The 22,448-nt window shown below is 41.9% G+C and overlaps 1 protein-coding gene across 7 annotated transcripts in view; it reads left to right on the top strand.

Annotated features, from left to right (window-relative positions):
• Positions 1 to 22,448, top strand: part of ANKS6 (ankyrin repeat and sterile alpha motif domain containing 6) — a 78,223-nt gene that overhangs the window by 3,044 nt on the left and 52,731 nt on the right. For 5 of the 7 annotated variants that reach the window (XM_075125487.1, XM_048839473.2, XM_048839475.2 and 2 more), the window contains exons 2-8: positions 3,161 to 3,660; positions 8,160 to 8,204; positions 11,079 to 11,283; positions 12,118 to 12,224; positions 14,867 to 14,926; positions 15,402 to 15,550; positions 20,806 to 21,016. In XM_075125487.1, coding sequence (XP_074981588.1) covers positions 3,161 to 3,660; positions 8,160 to 8,204; positions 11,079 to 11,283; positions 12,118 to 12,224; positions 14,867 to 14,926; positions 15,402 to 15,550; positions 20,806 to 21,016 — 1,277 coding nt within the window. The remainder of the gene's footprint in view (positions 1 to 3,160; positions 3,661 to 8,159; positions 8,205 to 11,078; positions 11,284 to 12,117; positions 12,225 to 14,866; positions 14,927 to 15,401; positions 15,551 to 20,805; positions 21,017 to 22,448) is intronic. The other 2 variants (XM_075125491.1, XM_048839476.2) reach the window with 1 other exon arrangement.

The raw sequence follows: 22,448 nt of genomic DNA, 5'->3' as shown, positions 1-22,448 counted from the left end.
GGCACAAGACTTCCTCAGGTCACTTTTTAGAAACTGTCATTTTTTAAAATACTGCACAGAGATTTCTGCTTCATTAAAGCTCATGGAGAAAACTGAAAGTGGCTGGAGAATAGCCTTTGTCTTTAGTGAATTATGTCAGTGGCACAACAAAAAATACTAAGGAAATTTATTGCTTGCACACCCTGTACTTTCACTGACTAATGCTTTCTACAGTCCTTAAAAAGATAAGCTCCAGATCACAGACACTTACTCATATACACCTCTACCCCGATATAACGTGACCCGATATAACACGAATTCAAATATAACATGGTAAAGCAGTGCTCCGGGGTGGGGGGGGCCTGCACACTCCGGTGGATCAAAGCAAGTTCGATATAACGCGGTTTCACCTATAATGCTGTAAGATTTTCTGTCTCCCAAGGACAGCGTTATATCGGGGTAGAGGTGTACTTAACTTTATTTATGTACATAGTCCAGTTGAAATCAGTGGGACTGCCTATGTGTGGAAGTCAGTTGGGTGCACAAGTATGTGGAGGATCAGGGCCATATTGGGGTAATTTATTGCTTGAAGATTATTTTCTCTGATACATTTCTTCCACAACTATTTCATATGTACCAGAGAAATATGGATGTTAAACCCCACCTGTTAGCATAGTTAGTTCCCTTCTCCTCTTTATTCTAATAATATGGTGATTCCTCAAATATATTATAATTGTATTGCTGTAATGCACAAAGGCCCCTTTTGGGTGCAGAGCTCCATTGTACTAAACACTGTATAAACGTATGTAGGAAGACACCTTAGCTGTGTCAAGCAGCTTAAAATAGATATTGTTTGCTGGTTGTTTATAAAAATATGGGCTTCATCTCCATAGCTGAGCAGAGAAAGGGGAGTTCTAACTCACCTTTCGATTTTCACATCATGGGGTCTGCTTTGGCATAAATTCCTGCACAGTAAGTGGAATAGGCCCCTTGGGGGTCATGGGCAGGTAAGAATAACAAGAGAACAGTGGTGCTCGAGCCAGGACATGCAGAGGCAGATAATAGTTTTGTGGGGCCCTGGGCCAGAGCAAATGGGGGCCCCTCCCTACCCCTTCCACGCAGGGTTAGGGTTGCCAACTTTCTAATCACACAATACCGAACACCCTTGCCCCGCCCCTTCTCTGAGACCCCGCCCCACTCCATCCCCCCTCCCTCCGTTACTTGGTGTCCCCCACCCTCACTCACTCACTCATTTTCACTGGGCTGGGGAGGGTCCCTTTTTGACCAGGTGTTGCAGTTGAAAACTGGACACCTGGCAATGGTCCCCCCCACATCCTGGCGCTCCTCCCGGGAAGCGGGGTCAGAGTGCGGGGGCTGAATTGGTGCCTGGGGGATAGATTGGGTTTTATATAAATGGAGAATCAGGCTTATTATAACAGAAGTGCATATTTTATCACAATCTATGATCCAGAATAAATACTTTCCTTAAATCTGTACTCTCAGAGTATAAGCGTAATGTCAAATCCTATGTGGAAAAGGAACAAATTATTTTATGCTAATTGATGATACACGATCACTCTCAAATGCAAATTCAAACACCTTATTAAATTTACCATAAATCAACAAAGTTAAACATTTCTGGTTAACTTTTATATATATACAGTAATACATGAATTACCAAAAAATACTCTTATGTGACAAATATAAAATTATGATCATTTACTGTGGTAAGAAAGGGCAGCATGTTTTATGGGGCAGATGATAATTGTTGTACACTCAGCTACTGGTAGCAAAATCTGACAGGGAGGCATTTTCTGGCTATGCTGTCATTGCTTTTCCTCTTGGAACTTACGAAAACCTCTTTTGTCAGGAGCCAACGGGGGAGATTGTGGGGGAGAGAAGGTGAGGCAAGAATGAGGGAAATATCCTGATTCTTATGATATAAAAAAATATCATGGTAGTGTTTAAACAAACAACAAAACAACCCCCCCTTCCTCCTAACCCTCCCCCCCATACTTGCCTGTTTCCAATCTCCTGCAGGATACTGCGACTGAGATATTTATTAAAAGCCCCACGCATTTGAAACTGAAATTATTGTACTTGAACATTTCCCCCTTCCTTTTGATTTGTACACTGAACGCTAACTTTACCTTTTTTTAGTATCTTTCACCACAGCCAAGCTTAGGTCTTTCTGGTTCATCCCCAATAATAAATATTCTGTAGTTGTAACTTTTTTGTCTCCCCCCCCTCCCCCCCCACAGGATGGTTAAGAATCTCTCTCATTCTCTCAGAGCTATATTGGCTCTGCAGAGCTCACAGCAGTAGAAGCTTATTTATAGGAAGAAAAATTGAATTTGAAGTTTTGAACTACTAGGCCAGTTGTTAATTGGACTGGTAATTTAAAAGAAACAAATAAAACCTCCCTTCTAAACTTTCAAAAGCTTGGGGGTGGGGAGAAGTTTGTGGTGAAGAAAGATTTCTATTTGGAAAGTGAAATAACCCCCCTAAAAGTGACTATATCTGATCATAGGGATTTACAATGAAAACACCTGTGCACAGTGGCAGATCAACCAGTAATAGTATTAAAACAATACTTTTATTTTTTTAGGCCCTGATTCAGGAAATTCCTTAAGTATGTGCAGAATTTTAAGCATGTAAGTTCAATATGGGATTATTCACATGTTTAAAATTACTCATATTCTTAAATACCTTCTTGATCTGGGACATTTGTGTTTTGTTCAGATCTTTACAGTTCTGTGGATTCTTCTAAATCATGGAATCATAATCGGGATTGGAAGGGACCTCAGGAGGTCATCTAGTCCAACCCCCTGCTCAATGCAGGACCAACCCCAACTAAATCATCCCAGCCAGGGCTTTATCAAGCCCGACCTTAAAAACCTCTAAAGAAGGAGATTTCACCACCTCCCTAGGTAACCCATTCCAGTGCTTCATCACCCTCCTAGTGCAAAAGTTTTTCCTAATATCCAATGTCAAAGGATGGGGGCTGGGCAGCGGTGATAGCCTTGAGTCCAGATGGTACATTTTCAGTTGATGTAGGTACAATATGAGAGGTTAGCATACTGGATATCTGCTGTAGCAAAATTTTCTCACATGCTCTCTATAGAAGATATTTGTTACAATAGAATTGGTTCTTTTTTCAATTCTTTTTCCTCCTCTTAAGGTTTGGACATCTAACCGTGGCTCACATCCTGTTGGAGAATGGTGCTGATCTCAATGCACAGAATAAGCTGGGAGCCAGTGTACTTACAATGGCTTCTAGAGGTGGCCACGTCAGTGTCGTGAAATTGTTGCTGGAATCTGGAGCTTTTGTTGATAATTATGACCATTTTAATACCAGTTTGGTTGACAACAGCAAAGAGGAACTTCCCGATATAACACCACTAATAGCAGCTGCACAGCATGGATATGAGGCAGTGGTGCACTTGCTGCTGGACTGGGGAGCTGATTGTAATTACACTGTGAAGACTGTGGGCTGGAGTCCTCTAATGCTGGCAGCTGTTAGTGGAAAGGTGAGCTTGGCACAACAACTCATGGACAAGGGAGCCAATCCTAACCACCTAAATGTGCTGCATAAAACACCTTTTGAAATCTCCAGTGGCTTCAAAGATAAAGACATGAAAGATTATTTGGAATCACTAACAACAATCAGACGCCTGACAGGTATGGGCTACTATTCTTCTGGTTTCCTTGCTGCAGGGCTTAGGTTAGACATTTTGAGACATAAGAATACAGACTAACGGCTGTTCCTCTGAAAAGAATCAAAGAAGTAGTTATTAATGTACATTTTGTACTTCGAGGCGCAGGGATCGTGATCTAGATGTTCTTGGAATGGATTTACTCACCTTCGCCTGCAAGCAGATTTCCTCCAAATAACATGGAGGCATGTTGGTATTTCCATAGTTTTATGGCAACAAGACTGTGAATTTGACTTGAAAAATTAAAACAAAAAAATTGGTGTTCCAAGTGGGATCCTATGTGTGCTCTTTTAGGGGGAAAATAAAAAGATTTACCCAAAGAGGCAAAGATGTTGAAAAACTGAAGACAATTCAGAGAAGCGCTACAAGAATGATTCAAGTCTACAAATCCTGCCTTACAGTGAGAGACTAAAGGAACTCAGTCTTATTAGTTTAACAAAGAGAAGGTTAAGAGGTGACTAGATCAAAATCTAAATACATCTCCGTAGAGACAAGAAATCTTATACTGGAGGGCTCTTCAGTTTAGCAGACAAAGGCATAGTAATGTTGGAATGGAATGTCTAAATGGAAATAAGACAATTTTTTAACAAAGAAAATAATTAACTTTTGGAACAGACCACCAAAGAATGTGGTAAATTCTTTATTGGTTGAAGGCTTTAAAGCAAGAGTGAATGTGTTTTTAAAATATATACTGTAGTTCATCCACAAATTGTTGGGTCTGATGCAGGAATTGTTGGGCAAAAGAAATTACGCCAGCAAAATATATGTTGCTCAGGGGGTGTGTTTTTTCACATAAGTGCTAATGTAGACAAGGCCTTAATCTCTGCCACACACTGGTTCTAGCTATATACTCAGACACGAAGGGCATTTCTCTTGAAAGGGGCAAGGCAGCAGAAAGGGACACTCACATGAGTTCTGCAGCTCTTAAGTCTCTGCTAATATGCTGTAAGATGGCTGGCTGATGCACCTGGAGAGGGAAGGAGAATTCACCCCCTAAACAACAGGACACTTCAAATTTTCTTCTCAGGGTTTTTTTAAATCTGCAAAATTAAAACAAAAAACCCAAAATATTCTGACTGCCCTTCAGGGTGTTGTCTTAACCCTTGTCTCCAGGGCTTCACAGTCCTTATATGCCTTTGTCCAGGGGGTCTCCAGCTGAGGTTTTCTCCCAGCCAACCGCAGTTCCCTGTAGGTGTCTTCCTATCTGGACTTTAACTAGACAGGTGCAAGGAGTTCCCCTTTCCAGGTCCTTTTCTGACCCAGAGTCTCTCCTTTCTGGCCCTTTGCCTCTAGTGCATGTGACTAGAACCAGGTATTACCTACTGCTCCCAGTTTTAAAGAGACCAAGGAATTCAAATTCTTCCTTTGGTTCTTCCTCCCAGCATTTGACGCTATGCAGTATTTTGGAATTACTTCCTGTGAAGTCCAGTTATGGACAGAAAGCTGTCTGTGTAAAAATGGCAACTTCTAACTTAGTAGGTCTGTCCAGCTTTTCTTGATTTCATTTCAAATATGTCATTACTTTATACTCCTGTTAGCACTGACGTGCCAATAACCCTCTGGAAGAGGGAGCTGGATTTATTATCTGACTTGTATACACATAACAGAATATATCACTTTTTTCCTTAATTATGTGGTGCCAACAGTTCCTAGACACTTCACAGAAATTTATGAAGACAAACTCCATGCCCTAAAAAACTTAAAATTGGAATAATTTCATTTGCAGAATTGTGATCCGCTGACTGCTAGATGCTGGGACTGGACAGCAGGGGATGGATCACTTGATAATTGCCCTGTTCTTTTAATTCCCTTTGAAGAATCTTGCACTGGCCACTGTTGGAAGACAGGATACTGGGCTAGATAGACCATTGATCTGACCCTGCCATTCTTATGTTCTTTTATCATTGATAAGGATGGAAATGAAGGCCTTGGAAACGGAGTTTAGAAAAATAATTTTTTATATGGAACTGAGCAAATTTGATGTGGAAATCCATGAGTAGGAATGAAAATGGAATGCCACAAAGCCATTTTTAGTTATGTTTCAGAGTAGACATGCACTTTGGGAATATTTACCCCAGCGCAGAAGCCCATACATTTTATCCCAGAAATTCACACTAATGCTTTGAACCTTATTGTGGACTTTCTGAAGTGAATGTCATCCTTTAACAGATATTTTACTCTTCCAGAGAGTATACATTTACTGTATAAATTTAAAGATTTCTTTCCCTTATACAGAATAGATGTTGAGTGGCAAACAACTCTACTCAGTCTGTAGTCCTGATCCTGCACTGAGAACCTTGCAGGTGGACCTCTGCTCCCACAGGGCCTATATTATTTTCTTTGTGCTGTCTTCTTTACTGATCAAATAGAAGCCGAAATGTACATAATTATACGTAGAATATTGTGACGGCGGTCCCAGGGAGCCACAGTGGGGTACTCAGGGTGAACTGCAAAGAATGGGCCAGACAATCCACAAAGCTGGTGGATATTCCAATACTTAGATTTACCAAGCCAGCACAAAACAGCTTCTCTAATATCTTACTGATTACCCAGAAGCCAACAACACAGTTCCCTTAAAGCAGTGGTCACCAACGGGTCAATCGCGATCAACTGGTAGATCCTAGAGGATCTCCCAGTTGATTGCGATCTCCGGTGGTGTAGCGTGGCTGCCGCTAAGGCAGACTCCTTGCCTACTCTGGCCCTATGCTGCTCCCAGAAGCACCACCCCTGCAGCTCCCATTGGCCAGGAGAGCTGCAGGGGCAGTGCTTGCAGAGAGGGGCAGCGCGCAGAGCAACATGCCCTGCCCCTCTCCCCCCCCCCAGGGGCCCAGAGGTGCATTGGCCCCTTCCGGGAGCAGTGTGGGCCGGCGTAGGTTGGGAGCTTGCTTTGGCCTGGCTGCACCTGCTGCAGACAGGGAGCAGCCGGAAGTAAGTGCTGCCCGGTGGGAGGCCACACCCCAACACCCAGCTCTGAGCCCCCTCCTGGAGCCAGCACCCCAAACCTCCTCCTGCACCCCAAGCCCCAGTCCTGACCCCCCTCCCAGAGCCAGCACCCTGTACCCCCTCCTGAACCCCAACATTCTGCCCCAGCCCTGACCCTCCTCCCAGAGCCAGTACCCCATGCCTCCTCATGCACCCCCTCCCAAACCCCAACCTCCTACCCGAGCCCGGTGAAAGTGAGTGAGGGTGGGGGGGAGCGAGCGACAGAGAGGGGGGGATGGAGTGAGCGGGGCAGGGTTTTGGGGAAGGGGCAGGGCCTTGGGGAAGGGGTGGGGTAGATCCTGGGTTGCCCTTAGACTCAAAGAGTGATCTTGGGCATAAAAAAGGTTAGAGACCACTGCCTTAAAGCAACCCAGCCTCAGGCCTCGACCCAGACACCCAAGTCAAATATGATGAGGATTACTGAAAATCTTATTAATCATATAAGAAAGTTCTACCAATCCCAAAGGATCGGACACATTACCTCCCAAGTTAATGAATACTTCAGATCTTACCCAAATACATGCTTACAGCCAATCCTTATTAAGTAAACTAAACTTTATTTAAAAAGAAAAGAGAGAGAGTATTGGTTAAAAGATCAATGTACATACAGACATGAGTAGAGTTCTGAGATCAGATTCATAGGAGAGATGGCGAGCTTTGTAGTTGCAAAGAGTTCTTTCAGAATTAGTCCATAGGTTATAGTCCAATGTCCATATTCAAGGTGATCCAGATGAGACTGGAGATCTCAGTCTTACGACTTAAGCTTCCCCTGCATGAAGCATCAAGCAGATCTGAGATAAAAAGGATCAGGACCCAAGGGATTTTTATACAGTTCCAGGCCTTCTCTTGACAGCTCAGAGTCCTTAGGCAAACAATCAGTAATCATGGAGATTTTGAAGTAGACCTATTTCCTAAGCATTACCGGTAATTAGCTACATGGATTAACATAATGCAATTTATCCATTAGGCAGTTTATCGCAAACTTTAAAGAGACATATAGACAATGACATTACTTCACCCAAGATTCATCTAAATGTTCATATTCCCTTTTGATCTCTGCATGAATAGCTATAGTGACAGATAGGAAAGTCTGTTTGCATGGATAACATCTAACAAGATATAAGTGAACATATACAATTTGTATCACCTCTAATTCTCTTACAATACAGGTTTGCATTTCACAATTCTAGCCTATCTAACACGGAATGGCTCTAATTACCATTTGCGTACTTTTCTAACATGTCTCTAGGTTGACTCTGGGTCGTTTAGCCTGCGAGCCGCTTAACCCTTTCTGGCCATGCGTCACACTTTGTATAAGATTTGTTGCAATTATATAACAGTGTTAGCAACAATGATTTGCATGGTCATACTCTAATCAGATAACATCACCAATATATTTTTACTTTTTATGCTAAACTAATTGTACTACAAATTTTTGGCTACATGACTCAAATTTTAATACAGATATTTGTATTTTCTCAGATAATGACAAGAGGCAGCCTGATGTCTTTCATGCTTTGAAAATGGGTAAGCATTAAAAAAAATTCACCAGCACATCTGTTTCTTGAGACTGTAGGGCATTGTACTTGCTAACATGGGAAATTGAGACAGTGTGTACTGGAGTTATAGGCTACTTTGCCCTTTCCTTACTATTTAGATAAAGATATGAACAAAAGCTACATCAATACTTAGAGTATCGAAGGACGTAAAATCAGAGGTTCTGACAAGCTAAAAGAGACATTCACTGCCTGTGATTTCTTTTGACACACTGGGAGGATATCAAAATGAGAAATCCACTCCGACATTTTCAGGACTCAATTACAAGGAAATACCAAGGTGGATAGGGTGACAGTCATCAAGAATTCTTCTTGCAGTGTTGCAGGAGGACAGTACTGTAACAAGAGCTGTGCCATGCTGATTCTGTCAGTCTTTCAAAGTTTGTATATAGTCCCTCAGTTCCTGCCAGTAGACTAGATGATGTGTAACTAGATTAATCTACCTTTGCCCTGGCTGAGACTGATGACCAGGCTGTCAGGGGATGATAGGGTGGATGCTGATGTCCCAACTGTTATTGACAATCAACTTCTCTAGATGACAACACTGGAGTATCTTCTGTATCCTCATGAGACCCCAGCAAGTCCAGGATATGGCTGTCAACATGGATGAGACTTTAAACCTGTAGACTCCATCAGTACAGGAAGAGACCCATGCATTCTTGAGCATGGCCCTAATCAAACTGACCATCTACATACACCCTTATCTGATATAAATGTTATCAAGAAGTATAACACTTAGGAACACAGGAAGAACCCACCAGTGACTAGAAAGATAAGCAGATAAGAAATTAAAATCCAGTGTACACAGCAAATAGACTACCCAAACAAAGTCAAAACAGATACATTAAAATATTTCAGCCTTATGCTGATCAGTAGAAGTCAGCAGTCAACCATTCATGCAAAATGAGTTACCTAGTCTACATCATAGCAACCTGGCTTGCTGACACCATTTGTCCCATGCTAGGTCACTTGGGCCCACCAACCCAGTCCACAGAATGCAGATTAGTAGGTGATATAGCCATAATTCTCACTTCCAGGTTCAAGTGCAGGAAAAATATACTTGAAACAAAATCTTTGCAATTCATCTATCTGACCTATAAGACCAGAGACAAATCCAGTGACTTTTTAGAAGAGCAGCTTGTGATGCTATCTGACATAGTAATGAAGAGCTGAAGATCTGTTGTCTTAAAATACCAACATTCAAATGGATGATGCCACAGATGCAGCAGCACAAAATCTCTTATGCCTGCTATCAGGTGGGTTCTTTACCTTTCTTCTGCAAACCTGAGGTGGTGTGGTCTAGGTCATTAAGGACAACAAGTCTGTAATATACTAAGTCATCAAGCAAAGAGGAGCAACAATAGCAAAGTGTTGTGGCACTCAACAGTGAAAAAGTTCTTGAAGGGCCTAGCTAATGCTTTTCTACCAGTCAAAGACCCAGTTGCCGTCTGGGATCTGATGCTCACTATCCTATTGAGAAAAAGAGGCTTCCTGATGACGGTGACATGAATGAGGAGAGTGAGTAAACTATAGAGTCTTGTGCCTGACCCTCCATTTCCAGTTTTTCACAAGGCCATGGTTGTTATATGTACCCACCCCAAGACCTTAATGAGATAATTAACTTTCTGGTGTGTGTGTGTTTCCCATAAGCCTCATGCACCTGATGAAGAAGTTAGACTTTACACTGTGGATTTTAAGAGAGCGTTGAGTTATTACTTAGATAAATGTAGGGTGTTTAGAAAATTACTTAGATTTCTTTTTATTCCATATGAGAAACATTGTAAGGGAAATGTCATTGTTTCTTGACATCTGTCCAGATGGATTAGATTGTGCACAGAGACTTGTTTTTATTTTAGCTAGTGTTCCCAAATTAGAAGGACTTTGTGCCAGTTCAACAGGAAGTACCTCCTGTGGTTGTCTTCATCACATTCAAACTGAGAAGCATAAGATTATGTTTACACAATGATAATACCTAAACTTACCTCCAGATCTGATGCTTTTACAATTGATGTTAAATTAAAAACTCTTCAGCCCACCATTTCTGGAGTTTGTACTGCTTGTCAAACTAGTATTACTGGAAATGGGCAGATATTCCCCTGACAAAGAAAGAGATGATACTTGCCAATAACTGCAGTTCTTCAAGGGTGTTGCTTCCCTACATTCATGCTATCCACCCATCTTCCCTTTTTTCCTCAGAGTCCTCTCAAATCTGTTAAGGTGCTAGAGTACAGTAGAAGTAACACGGCCTCAGAGGCTAACAGGCTCCTTGGTGGTAAAGTTTTGACACCACGTACAGTCATGAAAGTGAAACAGGATTTTAGGCCTGGTTTAAGTGCAAATCAAATTGCAACCTTAACTACAGAGTCAGTACCAATGTCTGCATAATATTTAATATACCATTTAATACACCTGCTCTAGGGATTTATCCTTGGAATTATGGGATAGTGCTGTGGTGCACAGGAAAAGACTGGAGGGAGCAATTTGTATGGATACACTCCGCCAGTTTATGCAAAACAGGACAGATACGCTGATCAGCTGAAGGAACAAATAGCACTACAAATTCTTAGTTGTAACATTTAAACTTGAAATAGTGCAGTTCTCTAATTTAGATGGAGCTATAGTGTATGTGAAGTAATTATATTTCTGTTGATGTTGCTATTTCATTTAATTTTCATAGTACAATAAAACATTTTAAAGGTGATACATATTTTGATTCTTTATTTTTCTTTTTAAGTAAGAATATTTTTGTCAATGTTAGCAAATCAAAATATATATTAATTTAGAGGCTGAGAAATTGTCTAGTCCTAATATACAACATTATTGTGTTTTGTGACTTTCTTCATAGGAAATTTTCAGCTGGTTAAAGAGATTGCAGATGAAGACCCAAATCAAGTTAATATTATTAATGGTGATGGTGCTTCTCCACTGATGATTGCAGCTGTAACTGGACAGTTGGCTCTTGTACAGCTGCTTGTTGAGAGAAATGCTGACATTGACAAACAAGATAATGTTCATGGCTGGACAGCCCTAATGCAGGCCACATACCATGGGTAAGTGATTTTTCCCCTTGATTAGTGGTAGGAGAGGGTTTATTCTACTTCCTAGATATGGACTCAAAAGTAATCAGTTAGATATTGGTTCAGAAAAGCAGAGGGCAAGCTAACTAAAAATTCTAGATACTGATGCCAAGGAACAGTAAGTCCTATGCCGGTGAGAAACAGGCCTCTCTTAGGTGCTGAAACTTGTAGTATTGTTGATGTGATTTTCCTTGGTGCTAGCTTCAAAAGAAGCATCAATTTTGGTATTGGGACCCTCAGGTTTCTCTAGTGGGCCTTGTCTCCAGTAAGTGGCTTGGAGACCCAGGGTACCAAGCTGGTACCAAGTGGAACCCTGTCAGTGCGGATTAGCACTGGGTCAGAAGCCTCAGTCTCTAGTTCCATCAACCACTCCTCACCCCATGGAGAATAAGAGGAGGAAAGTACTTAGGGAGCCCAGTTATTGAACCAGAACTCTCTTCTGAAGAAATAGCAGAAGAAGAAACATTGCGACTATGGATCCAAGAATTGAATGGCAGATCTGGGGACTTCAGTGCTGGAGACCCTGAGTGCCAAACTTGTTCTGCAGATAGCCAGGAGCATTCTAATTTGTTGCAAAGATTTTGATGTGAGGGGTCCACTGTTTTCCCCCCATCAGCAGTGATGCCTCACTTTCTATGTTAGAAGGTTCCTTACTGGCGCCAGTCCCACAGAATTGAGAGCCACCTAGGTTGTCTATAGACAATATCTGGACAAATTCTAATTCAGGAAAAAGAGTGTGGCATAAGAGGGAAGAGATGGAACATTAACACTCTTTCACATATGTGACCAATTCTTTTTTCCTTAAAGAAATAAAGATGTTGTTAAGTATTTGTTGAATCGCGGAGCTGATGTCAATCTACGTGCAAAAAATGGATACACAGCCTTTGATCTGATAATGCTACTGAACGATCCAGGTATGTTATGTCACAGAGCCCAAAGGAAATGCTTGCAATAACAGTATATGCAACAAAGAAAACATCCCTTCTAATTTAGAAAATACACTTGAGTTGTAGAAAATAATCTCCCATGAGTTCCATGTGACAGAGAGAGATTATTTTCTGGAAACAGTATGCTTACTGGATTAAAGGGTCAAATAGAAATGTACGGAAATATATGGGGTATAGCTTGTCCTTTTAGAATCTGTTTATTCCTGCTGCCTGATTTTTCAAGTGTGGTGTAAAAATGCAATGTTTGTGTCACCAATGTCTTTTCAGTGATGTGAATTATGATGGCCCAAAGACTCTCCTGTGATATCACTAAAAATAGAGAGTAAAAATATAGAATAATTATGAAGGTGAAAGCGTCCACTTGCACTGATGTTTTAGTAACCAACAGTAAAAGGAAAGGAAAGAGTGGGTGCCATCATCTGGAAAGTGGGGAACTCCTGGGCAAATCTCTTTTTTAGTTTTGTCAGATCGAGTAAAAGTCACATTTGAGGAGTCCAACATCTTTTTATTGAAAAACATCCTAGAAAGAAAGGAAAAACACCTTAAATGAGGCTTTGTTAAAATGTTTTTAATGTTTCTGTTAAGCTATCAAATAAATGACTTTAGCTTACATTATTTGGCACTTTTCTGTTATTCTTACCTGTATCTGAACTGGCTTTTCTGAAGTCAAAGAATACTGTTTCTGATGGAATTAACCTTTGCTATCTCTGTATTTCCTTCACTCCTTCCAAGAGAGAGAATGAACGAACAGGCAGAGGACTTCAACAAAATAATAATAATAAAAAATAATAATCATAATAGAGAAGGTGAAAAAAACTGAACGCTAAATAGTTCTTAGTTCTGTTATCACCTAGTTGACTAGTGTTGAATGGCAATCAGTAGAGCTGTACTGACATCTTGATTGGACAGTGTTCCAAGCTATACTATGGGTTATTGACAGTACATATTGTGACATGTTGCAGCATCACAGGCAAAAACGTAGAGAAAGAAAATGAATTCAGGAAAGCTACTGCTTTGACAGGTCCTTGGCACTCGTGCTGATACAGTGCAGGCAGGGAGCAGAGAGGAGGACTGCAGCAGAAGGCTGGGTGATCTGCAGGCAGTTAAACCCTCAGGCTCACAGATCCCAGTCAGCCAGGCAGAGCACCTCCCACTCCATGATCTTTTTCATTCTGGGCATCACAACAGAGACTCCTTTCTCAGCTGTGTTCTCTAAAGTTTCCCGCTATTGCAGAATCACTTGTGGGAGCTCTGGTGTACACAAGGGGCTGAGGATTGTCAGTTCTTTAATAACTGACAGGTACCTGTATTTTATCTGGATTGGTGCTCTCACTAGTAGAGCTGCACCCAGGGCAGCAATAGTGGGGAAATTTTGGGTGGGGGGGGGAGGAAATCTACTGAAGTGTTTTTTCTTGTGGTGAATGTCAACTTGCAGAGCTGATGAAGGCTTCTGGTTTTCTACCCAGTCAGGCTACTGTGTAGGCCAGTTCATTCCTTCTGAAAGTCTCTTCTGGTTCTGCTGGAAATAAGAAAGTTTTACAGAACTTTTTTCAAGCATCAGCACTGCAAAGACACACATATTTAGTTCCAAATACAAAATGTCTATGCTCCCCTAAAAGTCATGTTATTCCACTCCTTGTGCTTACTAACTCTGCACACTCAAGTCTCCCTCCCAGCCACTGTCAAATCTTCCACTAGTCCATCTCCCCTTAGATCATCCTGTCCCTTTCCACTGCAGCATGTAAAATAATCTGGGATTAGATTTTCAAAAGCGCTTAAATTAGCAAAACCAGTCCCCACTGAAAGTCCTAGCTCCCTTAGGTGTTCCTAATGCTCTTGGATCTTGTCTTTGTGACACGTTACTGCTCAGCAAACCAGAGTGTGACTCTAGAGTGCACTAGCTTTCTGTGCAGTAACATCCCATATAGACATTGCTACAATACACAAAAGGTCCACAGTGTGCTTTGACATATGGCTGTTTGAAACAGGTGGCCACACAGTAATCCTTAGACACTTTTGCAGATCCCATCTCTAACCCTTGTGTATTTCATTAAAAACTTTGGGTGAAATCCTGACCCCTGTGAAGTTAATACTAAAACTCCTATTGTCTTCAGTGCTGTCAAGGACCCACACTTTGTTTTGAGAATACGTATTGCCAGTACAAAATACTACTTTGCTAATATATGTCTCGCTTATGGTTTATTCTCCTCTATTTTTCCCCTTCCATTCACTCTACTTTGTTTTTTTCTGCTTTGTGTCTTGGTGTATTCTCGATCATTTTCACTATCTTGTTTCCCATAGATTAATTTTTACACAGTTTTTAATGGCTTTTAAAATGTGCAATTTATTTTTTCTCTAGGTTCATTGTCATTTTTTTTGTCTCCCAGATACTTTTTTTTATTCTGTCTCACTCTTCAGCATTTTTTCTCTTCAGCAGTCTCTCTCCCTCATTTTGCCCTCCCATCTTCACCCTTATATTCATTCTTTCCTCTCCCTCTTTTTTCTGTTTTTTCCGTCCTTTCTTTCTTCCACGTCTTTTCATTCTTTTGTTGTGTAATCTGAGCATTGCTCTTCCCTCTGGAATTTGTCTTCAAACTTCCTCCCTCCAGCCTATGCTCAAGGAAAGAGAAGAGAATATCCTTTCTCTCTGCTCTCTTCTTCTGTCTCAGGTAAGAAAAAGTACCTTCTTGATGTTTTTCTTAGCCCACATCAAGCAGCTGTTAGGTTCATTTGTTAAAGTGATTCTCTTGATTCTGACTGAGCAGAGCTCTCTTCTTGCTGTTCAATACTCTTTAGTCTAGTTCTAGTGAATCAAGCACTGATAATGCTTCTGTAGATCGGGTGGTATAAGTACCACGGTGTAAGTCAGCAGCTCACTGCGCGCAGGGCCACCATTCAATATTTGTGGTCAATCCACCTTTGTATCTGAATGTTACAGAAGTTTCACCTGGACAAGAATAAAGAGGGAGGGCAAAACAGGGAGCCCTTGGCACCAGAATTTTAGACCTGTGTGTCTGGTGCTGTTGCCTTACACTCTCACAGAATGCATAGGAGCAGCTTCAGCACATCAATCCTGGTTATACATTTGAGATGAAAGGACATTTACAAGTAAAACAAAACAAAAACTGAATTTGTTTTTTCTAGACACAGAACTTGTACGTCAACTAGCATCAGCCTGCATGCAAGTAGACAAAGACAAGGGTAAGCAGAACAACAAATCATCTTTGCCCTGTTCTAGAAGTAGACAATCTTTAAATACCCCGATGTTGCCAGATGACAAGGGAGGATTAAAGGTAAACAAATTTCATATGTACTCTCTCTTTGATGATTTCTGCATAAATAACAAATGTACAATTTACTCCAAGGTATGAAGTATGGAAAGACACCATGCGAAAGTGTTTGGGACCTAGGACATAACTAACATATTTGCTTTCTGCAAGCCAAGTATACATTAGTCCTCTTTGATTTTCTAAGATGTGGATTGTGGTAGACTTTTTGGCTGCTGGAGTGGTGGTAAGGACAGGGGGTGGAACTGTTTCTTTAATTTTAGAGGAAAGTTGGTATAAGCACCCTTACAAAGAAACTTATTCTAGAGTGGGAAAAGTCACTGTATAGTTAAGGTTATAACTGAGTTTCCATTTCAATCCTGATTTTGGTTCTCATTCTGAAAAAAGTTGTATTGGCCTAAAATTGGTTAGGTTACATCTGCAGCCAAGTTAGAAGTTTTCTACAGCATTCAAAGTGAATGGGATATGGGGTTTAATTAGTATTGTGAGCGGAAGAGGGGGATGTGGGCTGCTCTTATCCTGACAGTAAGATCAGTTCCCTTCACTGCAGCTCCAGCTCTGCCCATCCCCTCTCTGCCAGAGGAGGAGGCTGAGGCAGGGGCAGAGGTGTAGCAGTAGGGAGGACCAGAGCACTGCTTCATGCTCTGCAATAGAGGGAACTGCTCTAAGTATCAGTGCAGGGCCAGCTGTCTGGCTCCAAAGCTCAGGACTTGTGTGAGGAAGGGAGCCCCTGTCCTGAAAAAAAAGGGACATTAGTGGAGTTCATCTCTGAGAGTGGTGTCAGATCTACATGTCATCCTCTTTCTGTGGTCTCACATGCTGCATCAAGGGTAAGGTGATGGGAGCATTCAGGCAGCCACACCAGACTGTCCCCTCGTAGCAGTCCCAAGTGTTGGAGTTATGATTCCCATCCTCTCAGGTAGTGCTGTATTCCCTCTGCCTGGGACTGCAGGTGGGTCACCAGCTAAGGGAAGCTGTTAGAGGAGCTGGGCTGGCACCACAGCACTAAAGTTAGTTTTAGAGGCAAGTCGTCCATGTGCCAGACAGCTGAAGCTGCTGTAGGAGGAATATTGCTACCAGCTCCACTCTGCCAGCAGCAGGCAGGATAGGTCTGAACTCTGCATTCCTTACAGACCCCCAGCTCCTAGCTCCTCCCTCTCTTTGTTCCTTCTAGGCTCCTTGCTAGGCTCTGAGGGGGCAGGGAAAGGAAGAAAGCAGGTGGTAGCAGAGGCATCTCAGCTCTATTATATAATGGAGTCTGTGCACTCATGTTTGCATTCCATGCAGGGATCAGAGTAGAGACTCGAAGATGAAGAGCATAACCAGGAGCTCTTTGAGTGGGACCCAGGATCCCAATATGGTTGCAGAGGAGGCAGCTAAGCTGGGTTGGTAAAAGGAGGAACCTCTGGGTGAAGGGACTGCTGCATCAGATATGCAGCTTTCTATTGTAAAATGTACTGATGAAGGCTAAGTTTTGTAGGCTGGGGAAATATGGATTCCATCAATGGCTCCTGAAAAATTTGGGAAGCACAATTATTTAACTTCCTCAGTATCTGGTGCATTGGCCATCTGGATCACATGCTGCTGTAATGCACTATAGCCCTGCAGACCTTCACCACAACGACACTCATTGCATATTTCAACCCCCAAATGAGACTCACCTGATTGGTAATTATCCAGAACAGCTGGAGCAATTCCCATTTTTTGCAGAATGTCTAGTTGGCAGCCGGTATCAAGTGGAGTGCCCCCAAGGGTCGGTCCTGGGGCCGGTTTTGTTCAATATCTTCATAAATGATCTGGAGCATGGTGTGGATTGCACTCTCAGCAAATTTGCAGATGATACTAAACTAGGAGGAGTGGTAGATACGGTGGCAGGTAGGGATAGGATACGGGGGACCTAGACAAATTGGAGGATTAGGCCAAAAGAAATCTGATGAGGTTCAACAAGGATAAGTGCAGAGTCCTGCACTTAGGACGGAAGAATCCAATGCACCGCTACAGACTAGGGACCGAATGGCTAGGCAGCAGTTCTGCGGAAAAGGACCTAGGGGTGACAGTGGACGAGAAGCTGGATATGAGTCAACAGTGTGCCCTTGTTGCCAAGAAGGCCAAGGGCATTTTGGGATGTATAAGTAGGGGCATAGCCAGCAGATCGAGGGAAGTGATCATTCCCCTCTATTCGACATTGGTGAGGCCTCATCTGGAGTACTGTGTCCAGTTTTGGGCCCCACACTACAAGAAGGATGTGGAGAAATTGGAGAGAGTCCAGCGAAGGGCAACAAAAATCATTAGGGGTCTGGAACACATGACTTATGAGGAGAGGCTGAGGGAACTGGGATTGTTTAGTCTGCAGAAGAGAAGAACAAGGGGGGATTTGATAGCAGCTTTCAACTACCTGAGAGGTGGTTCCAAAGAGGATGGTTCTAGACTATTCTCAGTGGTAGAAGATGACAGGACAAGGAGTAATGGTCTCAAGTTGCAGTGGGGGAGGTTTAGGTTGGATATTAGGAAAAACTTTTTCACTAGGAGGGTGGTGAAACACTGGAATGTGTTACCTAGGGAGGTGGTAGAATCTCTTTCCTTAGAAGTTTTTAAGGTCAGGCTTGACAAAGCCCTGGCTGGGATGATTTAATTGGGGATTGGTCCTGCTTTGAGCAGGGGGTTGGACTAGATGACCTCCTGAGGTCCCTTCCAACCCTGATATTCTATGATTCTATGAATAAGGGGAGCCCTCATATCTGTGATCTGGCACTGTACTGTCAGGACTTGCTCACCACTGAGCTACAGAGCAGACACTTTATTCTGAAGTTACATCGCTGCTACAGTTTAGCCCAGGTTTCAAAAACAATTCTGCCCCACCAGCCTGTGGTTGTGCGCCAAACCCAGAAGTGTCATGCCATCTACAGAAGAACTGCAAATAGCGTATAAGGCCATCTACTCACACCCCAACCACCACTTCTTACCTGTTACATGAATGCTCTGAATTGCTGGTCTTGTCTCTTTCTTGCCAGAGTTGCTCTCAGAGCCACCACCACTGCCAATTTGCCACTCACTTTCAGGGACCTTGCTGAGCAAGGAACAAGAACAGAGTTTTCATCCTGGCTTATATTTTGAGAAAAAGGACAGGAAACAGTGCTGGCATCATGGGATTAACAGGATTTACCCCCAGAGAATTATGGGAGTTTGACTTCTCTTCTGGGTTTTGAGACCCTCAGTAGCTGTACTGGAACTGTAGAGAAGGTAGACAGAGGGCAGATGGACTGCAGTGGTGTAGTATAGTGATAGCGTTGATGTGAGACAAACTGTACCTGAAACTGCCTGGCTCATATGGACATTGTACACTGTAGATACTCACAGGGGAACCATCCCACCAATTTAATTCCCAATTGTTCAATTATTCCATGTAGGCTAGGCCTTTGGAAGAAGTTAATAATTGCACAATATTGCTCCTTATGTTGCTGTGTAATATACCTTATGAACATAAAATTATTCACTTACTATCAAGTGATGTACTATGACCAAGTACTTCCTCTCGTTGTCCTTGTAACAGTGACCAGGCTGACACTGCCCACATCTGCAGGATCCACAGTAGTCAGAGAGAGCTAGGCGTCACTGCTTCCCCTAGTGTCTCTGAACTGTCATATCCTGTTTATCAGGTCCCCAGCTTACTACAAAAAAACCTGTAGGGTTTGCCTGGAAGCTCCAGTCCTTTCAATCCATTTGAAAGCACCAATAAAAGTATATGGATGTTTGTATTTTAATGCTTTTTCTACCATCAGAGCCATCCCTTGGGAAGGGTGAATTGGGGTGACTGCTCCGGGCCCCACGCTTTGGGGGGCCCTGTGGGCCGGTGCAATTGGCCAGCGAGGTCAATCCCGGAAGAGATGAATCTGTGCATTCCACCCCCGGCCCTGCACCCCCCTAGGGATGGCCCTGTCTACCATAATAAGTTCCTTTGCTCAAGAAGTACAAAGAATTTTTTAAAAATAGTCAATACACATCCCAGTTTCATCAGCCTTTGCTCTAATGCAAAACCTTAACAGCCATCTGTGCATTGTTAAAATAGAATAACTTTACACAGATATTGATGTTATGACAGTAAGACGTGCTAGATCTTGATACTGGAGAGCATGACGTTAGAGTATGAAGTTGTGAGTTGATTGGAAGATTAAATTACAGTACTTAGTACTGTAGTTTTAAAACTTCCCACCCAAAGTACCTGAGTAAATGCACATGCTTCGCTTTCGCAGACAAAGTGACTATAGTGGAAAAAAATATGGAAAACTATTTACTAGGTCCAAAAATTGATGAGGTAAATCACATCCCTTCAAATTCACAATTTGACAATGAATTTCCTATGATAGAAAAAATGTGGGGGGGAGACTGAGAGAGATTTTAAAATGGAGCTTGAAAATTCATTCATTCATTTGTTCATTCATTTAGATGTATTCTACTTCAGTGTAGCTTTATATACATAATATTTTGTATGTTAAATTAGTTTTACTTTTTATTAATGTAATAAATACTATAAATCAGATGTTCATGTTAACACAGACAAACCTGTAATTTTTTATACATCTATATCTACCTATATCTGTACATAAAGCTGCAATTCAGTCTAGGGCAAAGGTTCCCAAACTTTTCTTATTGCGTACCCCCTTCCAGATCTACCAGCTGCCCATGTACCCCTACCTTTCTCATCACTGGTACTTTGTGTGTTCTTCTTAACACCCCATGTCTTTAGCCATCTATCCATATTTCACGGTTACATACCGATATCGGAGCTACATATACAACCAAAAACAAAACCCCTGCCTAAGTTCTGAGCTCAGACTGGACAGTTGCTGGGCAACTGAATCCACGCTATACTGTGATTAGAGGTGAAGGCTCTGTACGTCAGCATCTGTATCTGTGTTCTCGTTGGTACATCCTGAAGTAAATTAACTACCACATTTTATGTAACAAATTCCCATGCAGTTTTAAAGCTTCATCTGAGTAACCTATTATGAAAATGTAATAAATTAAATAATTAATAGATAAAATCCAGCATTATACAATTTCTCCCGTGTACCCCCCAGAGATGTCTTGTGTACCACCAGGTCTAGGGTATTGGGTGACATTGATAAACGACTCTGTCAACTCTTGTAGTTTATCACTAAAACTCCTTGTCAGAATTATAGCTTTGTGCGAAGCTGAATTAATGTAACTTTTCTTTTACTTATATGTTAGAACAAAGTTGTCCTGTTTTCTCATCCCCCTAGTCATGGTGGAACAGAATGTCCAATAGATTCCGCAAGCTGAAGTTGACCCAAACATTGCGTCATGGATTTTCCACCAGTCAGTCTGTGCCTTTTACTGATGAGCCCGAGTCATCTCTGAATTCCACAATAAAAGCCACTTCACAGCCAGATGTGAACAACTCTGGAAACTGTGATGCTGCAACAGCTTGGACCACAAATGTCAAAGCTAGCGGTAAAGTCAGAACTGCTTATATGATATATGGGAAGTGTTCTATCATCTGGTAGTTTAGGTGGTACCATATTTAATGTAATGCATTTGCTACAGATGAAAACATGTAATAAGTATGCAGTATGTGGAAAGATGCTGCACAAAGAGTTATTTTATCAGACTTGCACTGTTTTTGGTTAGTGATTGCCGTTGAGCAATAAATTTAGCATCACCCATGCTTAATATCATGTCATGCCATTAGTGCAGTGGTTCTCCAACTTTTGTATTGGTGACCCTTTACACATAGCAAGCCTCTGAGTACGACCCCCCCTCTTATAAATTAAAAAAAAACACTTAATATATTTAATACCATTATAAATGCTGGAGGCAAAACAGGGTTTGGGGTGGAGGCTGACAGCTCGCGACCACCTGAGAGGTCCCGACCCCCAGTTTGAGAACCCCTGCATTATTGTATGCTAGAAAATACCCTTGAAATGGGCAGTTGATTCATATTAGAGAGAGAAGGTGGGTGAGGTAATATTTATTGGACCAACTTCTGTTGGTGAGAGAGACAAGCTTTTGAGCTACACAGAGCTTTTCTTCAGGTCTGGGAAAGGTACTAAGAGTGTCACAACTAACTACAAGATCGAACAGATGGTTAAGCACAGTGGTTCTCAACCAGGGGTACATAGAGGTCTGCCTGGGGGCACATCAACTCATATAGATATTTGCCTAGTTTTACAACAGGCTACATTAAAAGCACTAGCGAAGGCAGTACAGACTAAAATTTCTTACAGACAATGACTTGTTTATACTACTCTATATACTATACATTGAAATGTCAATACAATATTTATATTACAATTGATTTATTTTATAATTATATGGTAAAAATGAGAAACTCAGCATTTTTTCAGTAATAGTGTGCTGTGACACTTCTGTATTTTTATGTCTGATTTTATAAGCAAGTAGTTTTTAAGTAATGTGAAACTTTGGGGTATGCAAGGCAAGTGAGACTCCTGAAAGGTTGAGAGCCATTGGGTTTAGCATAAGTAGTTAGCACGTATTCTAAGGGAATGTGCCAGGATGGGTAAGGAATGGTGTCCCTAGCTTCTGATTGTCAGAGGGTGGAGACAGATGGCAGAAGAGAGATCACTTGATCATTACCTATTAGGTTCAGTTCCTCTGGGGCACCTAGCATTGGCCACTGTTGGCAGACAGGATACTGGGCTGGATGGACCTTTGGTCTGACCCAGTATGGCCATTCTTATGTTCTTATGGGAATATTCAAGGTGAATTGGCCTGTTAACACCCCTGTTAGTCATAGAACAAAAAGGGGGGTTAGTGGGTTTGAACCCTGCAGTTTATGATGTAAAATACAAAAACAACAATGGCCCAAATTCATCTTGGATACGTTGCCAGGAAAGTCAATGGAGTTGCATGAGGGATAAATTTA

The sequence above is a fragment of the Caretta caretta genome, chromosome 2 (assembly GCF_965140235.1).
Source record: "Caretta caretta isolate rCarCar2 chromosome 2, rCarCar1.hap1, whole genome shotgun sequence".
Lineage (NCBI taxonomy): Eukaryota > Metazoa > Chordata > Testudines > Cheloniidae > Caretta > Caretta caretta.
Note: the sequence above shows the minus strand (reverse complement) of the source record. Positions and strands in the feature narration are given on the sequence as shown.